At 35.6% G+C, this 10,834-nt stretch overlaps 1 protein-coding gene across 1 annotated transcript; it reads right to left on the bottom strand.

Annotated features, from left to right (window-relative positions):
- Window positions 1-4,080: 4,080 nt before the first annotated feature.
- Window positions 4,081-8,784, bottom strand: LOC130946105 (monocopper oxidase-like protein SKU5). The gene is made up of 9 exons (XM_057874788.1): window positions 8,388-8,784; window positions 8,005-8,114; window positions 7,607-7,877; window positions 7,379-7,517; window positions 6,278-6,644; window positions 5,598-5,963; window positions 5,435-5,513; window positions 4,573-4,772; window positions 4,081-4,486 (listed from the first exon to the last, which is right to left on the bottom strand). Exons 1-9 carry the CDS (start codon window positions 8,538-8,540, stop codon window positions 4,387-4,389), a joined length of 1,785 nt encoding a protein of 594 aa, XP_057730771.1. The 5' UTR covers window positions 8,541-8,784; the 3' UTR covers window positions 4,081-4,386.
- Between the last annotated feature and the right edge of the window lie 2,050 nt (window positions 8,785-10,834).

The following is a 10,834-nucleotide window of genomic DNA, read 5'->3' as shown; positions in this document are numbered from 1 at the left end:
TCTCGTCATTATTTTATTATTTTTAATAATATTTTATTATAAATTTTTGAAACTTACATTTTTAACCCAAAATTTTATTTAATTATATTTTGAGACCTTAACTTTTGATATTTATACTTTAACCCTCTAAACTTTTAGTATTTATACTTTCCTCCAAAAATTTAAAAATATTTACACTTTGACTCCAAAATGGATCAAAGGACTGTTCTTAAGTGTTCTTGGTAAAACTCAAAGTGTTCTTCGTGTTCTTTGTAAATTCTTCAGATTCTTCCTTTAATCCTGACATATTTTTCAATCTTTTCGGTAACCGATTTTTTTTTCTAAGGTTCTAATTAAATTGGAAGCCACTAAAACCCCATGATTTCTACTTGATTTCAACACAAATTCATCCCAATTTAAGGCCTACGGTTTGGATTTCTACTAGCCCTCAAGAACAAAATTCATAGCTTGAATATCATCAAATTTCATCAAATTTTCACCAAAATTTCAACAAGAATCACTCATATAAACAATCAATTTCAAGCATAACTAAACCAAACAACAATCACACAACTCAAATACAATTAGTCAAGATTAATTTCACCAAAGGTGGAAGATCCTTTTTTTTTCATTCTTTTTTACTTTATTAACAAAGTCTTTCATATTAGCAGTAGTCAAGATAGGGGCTTTCTCACCTTAAAAACAATACACAAACACAAAAATTCAATACAACATCAACCACTCCACAGCCACAACATAAAACATACAAACCTAAATTACCTAAGTACTCCTCAATCACTTCCCTATCTCCTTCAAGCTCCAACAAACTAGAGTTAGACAACAATTCGGATGATGACATAATCAAAACCAAAAAATCCAACACACAATCCTCACTCTTCGTTCTATTTTCACAATCCAGAATCTTCTTCAGTTTTGAAGACCAAAACACAGGGAATCTGTCATTCATTAACGAATCCAGGAGGAAGGGATAAAATTCCTCACCGAACTTTCACAAACATCCCCTTAAAATCTTTAAACGATGACTTATACAAATTAAAGATACTACGACCCGGATAACTACTCAATTTTACCCAAAACCGCTTCCATACACCCTTCACCTGAAAGAGAGAGAAAAACAGTCCTAGAGATGGATAACATTCCAAATATTTCATCAAACACTCAAAAGTTCGCACAAAAGTCCAGGAATTAGGAAGTAACTATGTGAGAACACAGTTCAATTGTGACAAAACCCCACATTCAAATTCTGAAAACGGAAGCCTCATACCCAATTCTATCAACATGCAAGTGTACAGGTAAAAGTAGGACCAATCATACCTCTTCTCACATATCCTATCACTTTTCCCATAAGGTAAGAATTTAACCTCTAACTGCTGCCCACTTTTCACCCAGTTAACATCGTTTAATTGCAACACTAAACCGACAGTACTAAAAATTGAAACTCGACTCCTTACGTCAACATCAACCCAACCATAAGGGTCCCCCTCGTTAACGACATCTACCTTCTTCTTCCCCATGACTCGACAAAACCAAAACAAGCCAAGCAACCAAACGGACAACTGTAACACAAACAAATAAACACTAACATTTTTTACTCATGATCTTCTCCTCACACAAAAACATTACAGCTTCACAAGGAAAAACCTGTTTACAAGATACTTGTCTTAATGGGAAGTTACTAAATCCAAAAGCGCACACACACTCTCTCTCTCTCTCTCTTTCCATTAACCCAAACATTTTTTATACCCCAACTAGATAAAGTACAATCCCAATTTTCACCCATATCATCGGCCCAACTCTTCCTACAAAAAAAAAAAAAAACACGTTGAACTTGGGGGCTACAAGTATGCTCTATCCGACATATACCAACCGAGGATATAGCATCTCAAAAGCTCAACATGCTTATATTCTACAGGCTAAGTTTGGGGACTGTGAACCATGCCAATAACCTCGGTATGAAAACCATCAACATAGCATATCTCGGACAGAGCCAGCACGTGCACAAAGTTTCAGAAGTCAACGTTAAGGCCGGGAATCAGTTACAAACCCGATAATCATAACACAAGCTAACATTTGAAAATCAAAATATATTGACTATCACCGTCCTAAAAAATAGGCACCACAAAATTTAGAATGATTACAAAACAATAAGCTCCGTTACCTATAAAAAGAAGAGAGACCAAATGAACAAGACAAGTTGAAAAATCAAGAGATTAAGCACTAAAAGTAAAAAAGCTTTCAAAGAGCATTATTTTTAATGATTCCACTGATTTGAACATTAGAGTGTTTTTTGCAGGGATTCCGACGTTTAAATCTTCGTAAGGAGAAAAGACGGATCAACGAAGCCGATAAACCCAGCGCCTGACAAGTTCAAGCTATATGCATCGGCTGGACCACTGATCAACATAGAACAGTGCTGAATTTTCAAATTAGTTGACATTGACCCTTTTTTATGCTTATGGTATTCACATCGAGCCATTTCATTTTTGTCATGCATTGATCCATTTATTAGTTGAGCACTGAGCGATGCCGATCAGTACTTTCTTATGTACCATTCCGCTTATGGTATGGCCACTTTTTATTCACTCTGTTTTTGTTATAATGGGCCTGATTTAAGAAGACTAAAGAGCAGAAAATAAAAATTAAATCCATTGAAGTCCCAAATTCCGTCCAAATAAAGGTCCCAAATAAATCCATATGGGGACGACTCATATCCCCCAGCTGGGACTCGGAACAAATGGAGGATTTATAGGTCTCTCCTCAAGCTGCATTCGAATTCGAATCCAAAAAGTGGGAAATAGGACCCTCTTCTAGAGAGTGTGTGCGAGTGTAAGGGAAAAAAAAGGTGCCTAGACCAAAATAAAAACTAACAAAACATATTCATAGTGCTCGGCTTTATATGTTGTTCTGTTTGTCCCAAACCAAGACAAAAAAAATATTAAGAGTGTATCACATGAGAACAAAAAATTATAATAAAGTGAGAAAATAAAACCTAGAGAGATGCATATAAATAGTCAAAATTGGAAAATAAAACTACATGACCTTTTTAAGTGATTGTATAAATTTTTTAATAACTTTTAATCCTAACCATTTCTGTAAAGTAGTTGGCATCTGAATTAAGATGAACCCAGCTCAATCTACCCAACAATTTTGGCCTGGAATGAAAATTTGTAACAACTGTTCCCAACTTTGGAGTAGGAAACACGTAGGACCATATCAATGATCAAATCTTAACTCATTATTAAAATGTTGAGAAACAAAACTCACTGACATCATAACAAATATTGCTAAATTTATTGAGGCAAAGGTGCAAGAGGAAAACATTCAGTTAGGTTTACTTAATCTTCAGCTATGGTCTACACATCTTGAGCCTAGCATGGGCCTTGAAGAATCTTGACCTAGAAAAACTACTACTTAACATTGAAATTGTATCAGACCAAAAAGAAAACTATTGAAACTAATCATATGATAATGCTAAGGAGACAAAAAAAAAAGTAGCCAGAACTTGTATTATTTAACATTTATTAATTGTCGCAACAGTTAATGAATGTTAAATAAGACAAATTCTAACTGTTTTTGGCTAATTTTCTTTGGTTACCAAACATTTCCGTTGATCATAATACCTTTCTTTTTTGGTGAATTATATGGTAAAGATGTAAGTTTACAGATCTTTCTTTTTATAGGATGAAAGAGAGATTGAAAAAGATAGGGTCCACACTTTGAATAACAATAAAATAATCAAAAATAACTATAAAAGGAATTTATTTTCTCTCTCTATACCACTTCAATCTTTATAGTAGAGTGCTCCTTCTTTTTTTGATAGTATAATTCTATAAAGTTACCAAAATTGTCTTCACCAAATTATCCTTTTCTTCAACTAGGAAATTGTAAAGCTCGTCATTTAAAACAATTATTATCAGTGGGTGAACATGATAAGTAGTAAAAATATTGTAGAAAGAAACTCGATATCATACTACCATAAAATTTTCAAATGCCAATTATTGTTGGACAATATTAGACCATAAAAGACATATTAACATAATGGGAAAAGTATAGAAATACAAGATTGAAAGAAAAGAAGAGTGAGGAAAGGAGTAATATCAGTGGAAACCACTTGTGCCATGTTGCATTGAATTGAGTTTTGGATTACGTGTCATTAACTACTAACATAAATTATAGGCATTAAAAGAATTGCCAGTCCCAATCAATTACACCTGGAACAACAGACATCAAAAGAAGCTAATACAAGTAGAAAAAGAATACAAGTCAAAAATCACTGCAAGATTAATAATAATACAAACAAGACTTACAAAAAAAGAAACAAAAAACTACGAACTCAAGCCAGAAACCTCAGCACTAACAAGCCAATAAAGCCAAATTGTGATTCCACTAGAAAATGGGGATCAAGGCGCATACAAACGCCAGCCAAGTCAACAACAGCTTCACTGTATTCTTACCGATTGATGCACCGGAACTAATATGTTGAGGCCTGAAAAAGAAAAAATATGGCATAATTTAACCATTTGCACTGGAAAAGAAAAATGTCTGTTGAAAGAGAAGGATTGGGGAACATACTTCTGCAGTTTCTGAAGGGCGCCGCAGAAAAGGGCATTGTCTGGCATGGGAAGCTCAGTCTTGTTGTTAGCCTCTGGATTGACAACTCTGATGTATGTTTCTTGACCGAGATACCAGTTGTCGAGGTTTTCTGTTCTGAGATTCCAAACTCCGACATTGTCCAGCGAGACTAAAATTGCTGTCCATGCTCCGGGATAAACCTACACCGGAAGACAAGGGAAGACTTTAGGTACATGAAAGACATTGTAGAAGTTCAACGGTACATGGTACTGAAGAAGCAGCATAAAATATTTAAAAATTATCCAGTTATTTTCCCCTTTGGCACAACAGGCTATCCAGATAGCATCCTCTGACCGAGTGGTAGCTACTTTGCTACCAGCTATCATAATTCCGTGTTCACCTTAATCCAGCCTATTAAGTAGCCCTTTCAAGGCTCTGATGCCAATGTTAAGTATCTAAAGAAAGTGAAAAACCATACCTTAAAAACTAGCTGTTTAGAGAGTACCACTCTCCTTAAATACAACATCAAGCATCCCATACTACCCAATATAGGACTTTGGTCACCCCATAATACTCATGTCCCCTAGTAGTATGCTTGCCAATTGAGGTTTTCGAGGGTAAATGATGAAAAAGAAGAGCTTGAAGGGTAAAACAGGTTCAGTTGTCACAACAAGTTCCAACTCCAAAACTGCCTTGTTTACAAAGACTTGAGCAGAAACACATGCGAACAGGAAAAACTAACGACAAAACAGAAGTTCTAATGATGATTTGACTGCTTTTTTATTATTCTTTTGATGACAGATTCATAAACAAGAACATATAAATGTTTTCAAGAACAGGATAGCATTAAATATCAGTATACCTGTGCTGTGGTGCGAGCTATTCCATCCCATTTGTTATATGTGCCCCTGCTATTATTAGTCCACTCCCCATAATCCATCCTGCAGACAAAGAAACGAGTTCTAAGTGATATTGTAAGTTCTGAAATGGAATGGCACACAAATGAGAAGGGAATATATCCCTACCCGACGACGAAAAAGGCATAACCATCCAAGTGATAGGAATGCATCTTGGTGTCGTTGTTTTGCAGTATAATCTCCATAAATCCCCTGTAAGTTCCATTAATCACCGATGTCTTGGCCTGAGGTGGTCCAGTTATAGGATTGGTGGGGAAATCAAGCTTGTATACTCCTTTTAATTTGTACTTGTCAGCAAGCCTGATTGGAGTGGAAGGATTGACAAAAGAGATGCCACTGAGTGTTGCTCGATTCTTCCCGTTGATTTTCTCTCTTGGCTTGTTTCTTAGTACATAAATTTCAGTCACATTGATGGAACCATATCGGAAAGACCCTTGTGGGTTGGGACGAGCACCACTTGCTGATACATTCCATCTGCATAATTAACCACATAATCACAAGAGTCAGTCGTCAAGTTTTTGCTTCTCAACACTCAAATTTAAAAATCTAATCTACATAAATTCTAGTGGTGCTATGACTTAATTAATGTTGTAGTTTAATATTTGCAAAACATTTAATATCTCCATCAACTGGGACACTGATGTACTACAATAAATTTAACAAATATCTCTGTCACTTAATTTGAAAGTGTTCCTGAAACTTAAGAATGATGAATGAAGAGAAGATAATCAACCATGTTCAGTGGAATAATGGAACAATAATGTTATAGAATTGCAGCATAAAGAGACCTGATGGATCTTGCTTGGTTCATTGAGAAAGTCTTGTCAAATTCATCATCTGGAGGTGGTGGAAGAGGACCATGCGCCTTACCCTTGGAATTTGTATAGCGCAAGATACCAACTCCGGTTACTCTTTGCCAGCGTGATTCGTTCACAAACCTGGCGCTTGCAACGATATAGTAATCTGAACTTGCGTTCTGATCCATGGTTACCAGAAAAGAATAAGACTGTCCAACATGAATATCTAAGCTAGTGTAATTCTGTTGCACTGTATACGATCCCTCACTCTCTGCTAGAAGTAAATTATGGCTCTGGATCCTGAAATTCAGACTTGTTGACACTCCAACATTATGTACACGAAGTCGGTAAGTTTTCCCTGTTAAACATTATCAGAAAAATCAAGGTCTAAACACCAAGCCTCAGCTATACAAACCCACAATATTGATTCATGAGCAATGACGATATTCAAATTCAAGTACCGTAACAACATTATGGGAACAACAAAATTCTTTTCTGCATATATTCTAACATATTTTTACATGCATTATTCAACAGATATAAGTAAAGTGTGTGAGTACATGAAACCCTGTTGGCTTCTATACTATTATTTGTTCTAAAATTATTATTCTCAACATTCATATGTCGTCAGGTCCCATGTACCCAAACCAAATTTTTTGTGGGTAAAAGAACCAACATATATTCTAGATATTGCTTCTTTGTTTTCATGACTAAAGTCTAAAGAAGTCCAAGATTCTCATGTTTGAATTATACATGACCATACCATGTGCACATCTCCACCATTCATTAAGCTACCTTAAGATGATGAAAAGTAGACATATATAAAGGGTAATAGAGACAATAGTAGAGATGTGCACAATGGCAAAGAAAAGGTTAAAGAAGCAATGGAAGAGATATGCACATGACAAGGTCATGTGCAACTTAAGACGATTCTTTTCCCCAACATTACATGAACTATACAAGGAGACATTCAAGTCTCTAACTTTGACCCAAATGGTATGAAATGATATCAGACCTAACAAAACCACCAATTAGTTAAAATAGATAATAAACAAAAGAACTCAGAGTTCATATTAAATTTCTTCCACTTACCAGGATGGACATCAAACTGCTCAAAATCAATGCCGTCGGGAACAAGTGTATCATTATATCTATACGGACCCTTTCCATTGATGAGAACACCATCAGGCATCCCAAGATCTTTTCCAGCATCAAGGTCCTTCCTCAAATCCTGCATTCCAAGTATTAATTATTGCTTAGCATGACCAAGATATTTACTTAATCACTTTCTTCTATTTAATTCAATCAACAAAAACTAACCGTGTGATTGCGAGTGTACCAATCGCCAATCATAATGACAATGTCCCCATGTGGGGTGTCAAAAGGAATTGGAATAATGGGTCGGTTGTTTATAATGAATCCACCAAATCCACCAGCTGCTCTCTGCATATTAAGTGAAGGGAAGTAGAAGAAGCTTCCAATCTGATCCTTAACCTGAAACTGGTAAGTCCAGTTCCACTTTGGAGGAATTGGACAGTTTGTGCCAAGAACACCATCTTGCCAAGAACTTCTTCTTTGCTGAACCCCAGACCTGTCTCAACAACCCATAAACAAATATCCATAAATTCATCTCAAAGCTTCTTTAATTAAGAAAACAAATAAAAAAGATAACTTCGGGAAAAAAAAAGGCAGAGAAAAGAAAAAAGAACACCCTTTACCAGTGAAGGAGGAGGTTCTCATCAAGCTTGTTCCGGACATTGACAACAACGTTGTTGTTTGTTGTCACATTGATGGTTGGACCTGGAAACTTGCCGTTTATAGCAATGACCTGAAAATAAATAAAAAAATACAATGCAGATATATATTATATGAAGAAAGTTTTGTTACTAAAACTGAAAACTAAGTAGCACCTTTCTAATCACTCTACCAAACACTAGAATATAACTAAGTGAAAAACTACTCATCGTGGCATTTCCACAAAAACCACATAGGCATTTCAAATTTTCAAGCTTCACATTGCTATTTGGTGTGACCCATAGTAGATCTGTAAGTAAAAAGCTTGAAACTTTAGGGAATTGAAAATAGAAAAGTAGAAAGCAACCTGTTGAGGAACTCCAAGAGGAGAAGCAGTGAGGTAAGTGACCTCAAAGTTGTAGAAAGCAAATGGATCCTCAGCGTTAGTGAAGTTGAGAAGCAGAGAAACGTTGGTTAGGAAGAAGAAGAAGAAGAGCACAAGAGCTCTAAACAAAGCCATTGGCGTGAGATTCAGAGCAAAGTTTTAAGTTTTGTTGAGTAGACCCTTTATTTTCTTTTATCTGAAATTACATTATCAAATATCAATTTCTATCAGAAAAATAGAACTCCGTGGCAGATAGATGCAGAAAAAGAGAGAGAGAGAGAGAGAGAGAGACAGGGTTTGAATGGGGTGTGAAAGGAGTTTGTAGTGTAGAGTGGAAATGGATGATGGGTGGAATCAAAGGCTTTCAAGGGGTGACAGCAAGTAGCCAGTTCATACCTTGCATATTCTGTCTTCTCTATTTGACCCTTGTTCCTCATAAATATAGCTTTACCCCCCTTTTTTTTAATACCACTTTTTACTCTTTTTGATTGCTTATTTTAGTCAGAATTTAATTTTAAATGGACGTGATATTAGTATATTGTACAAATGTGGTTTAAAAATGTGTAATACTAATATATGAACTTGAGGTATTTTTATGTGAAGAGAAGAAAAAAAAACAACTTTCATTTGTCCTTTCTTACAAAATATTACCTTTTATGTTAAAATTTGAAATTTATTAAAAGCTCCCCACAGTTCCCATTGAGAAAGATTGTTTGCCTCACTAAATAAGGGTTTTTCATCCTACTAAATTCCGTGTTTTCATATGTGCACAAATGACACGGTTAAACTTATTTCATGACGTATATAGTTATACACCATGACTCTTCCTTATTCAAATAAATGAATAAATTATGTCACTCTCCAATTAATAATGCAACTCACCTTTATTATTTATTATTCTCAAATTAACTTCAACTTTTATGAAATTTTTCTCATCACCAAGAAAAATAAAATAATGAGAATCAAATATTAGAAAATTACATTAATTCAAGAGTGGCATTATTATTAATTAAGGTGAATTCTACCATATCTTTTATAAAGTAATATGTAATTTATTCTATATGATGTGTCATTTTTTAATTGGTTATTAAGTTAACTATGGTTAGACTATTTTATAATTAAATTAGTTTTTAAAATGGGTAATTATGCAATTTTTTAAAGTATTAAAAATCGAAACATGAATTTTTTTTTTCCAAATCATTTCCAGAAAATGTATCATAGCCCTTTGAAATGACTTTTGGCCTTTTGCTCCTCCCATATTCCTTCGTTCTCGTCGCGCCTCCCAAGCAGCACCGCGTCGTTGATTGTAATCAAATTATAAGCCAACTGAATAACTAAAAAACTGATAAGGAGTTTCAAGAACGCAGAGAAGATAGAAAACCAACAGCATCTGTAGTCCTTTTTCAGCCTCTGAATCAGATTTTTTCTCATGTCCCTCAATTTCAGCCAGAAAATACCTGAAATCACAGAAAAACACACAAACTCATAGTAAAGTCCAGAAATGTGATTTTTGCATAAAAACTAATAATTATATCCATTGGCCAAAGATTTCAAATTCGAATGTGTTGCCTCCCCCTTGGGCGTTCAGTGCCAAGCTGGGCATTGAACGCCAGAGAGGGATCTCCCTTTTTTTTTGGAGGGGGGGGAGTTCAACGCCAAGGATGGGGGTTGAATGCCCTACGGGGTACCAAAAATTTGGTCTTGGATTGCTCCTGTATGAACGTTGAACGCCCAAGCTTCCATCCTCCTTCTAGCGTTGAACGCCAGATTTGGCGTTCAACGCCAGCTGGGATATCCTCTAGGGTGTTCTGTTTGTCCTGCTACATGTTTCTGTTTCTATTCTAAGAGCTACACATGATCACAAACGTTAGAAATACGAGAAAAACTATGTAAATCAATAGAAATTAAAAGGACATGAAATTAAACTCAAATAAATGAAAATAATAAAGAAAGTAAAAGTAAAACTACAGGATATGTATGGTTGGGTTGCCTCCCAACAAATGCTTCTTTACCGTCATTAGCTTGACGGATAACTTCTTTTACGGAGGTTCATAGGGGCTCAGATCTTCACCACTCATGGTGAACTTCCTTCCTGTGCTCTCATGAATCAGTTTAACATGCTCCAGAGACAAGTTCCGGTTCATAGTGTGTGGTATGATTGGGCTTTTTGTGAATATAACTCTCATGCCAAGTGAAAAGTCTTCAGTGGGAATTTTCTTGTTCCTCCAGCCTTTGGGTCCTTTCTTCTTGGTGCCTCCTTCCTCAATGGTTGGTGGTGAACTCCCAATACCAAACTTAGGTTTGATGTCAAGGGGTTCTGTATGGCTTTCCACTGAGAGAGAAGGTTGAAACACTAAGTGTTGTATTGTAGTACCTCATTTACTTGAGAGAGAATGAGGGTTGGGCATCTTAAACATTATATGGTCATC

The sequence above is a fragment of the Arachis stenosperma genome, chromosome 1, assembly GCF_014773155.1.
Source record: "Arachis stenosperma cultivar V10309 chromosome 1, arast.V10309.gnm1.PFL2, whole genome shotgun sequence".
Classification (NCBI taxonomy): Eukaryota; Viridiplantae; Streptophyta; class Magnoliopsida; order Fabales; family Fabaceae; genus Arachis; species Arachis stenosperma.
Note: the sequence above shows the minus strand (reverse complement) of the source record. Positions and strands in the feature narration are given on the sequence as shown.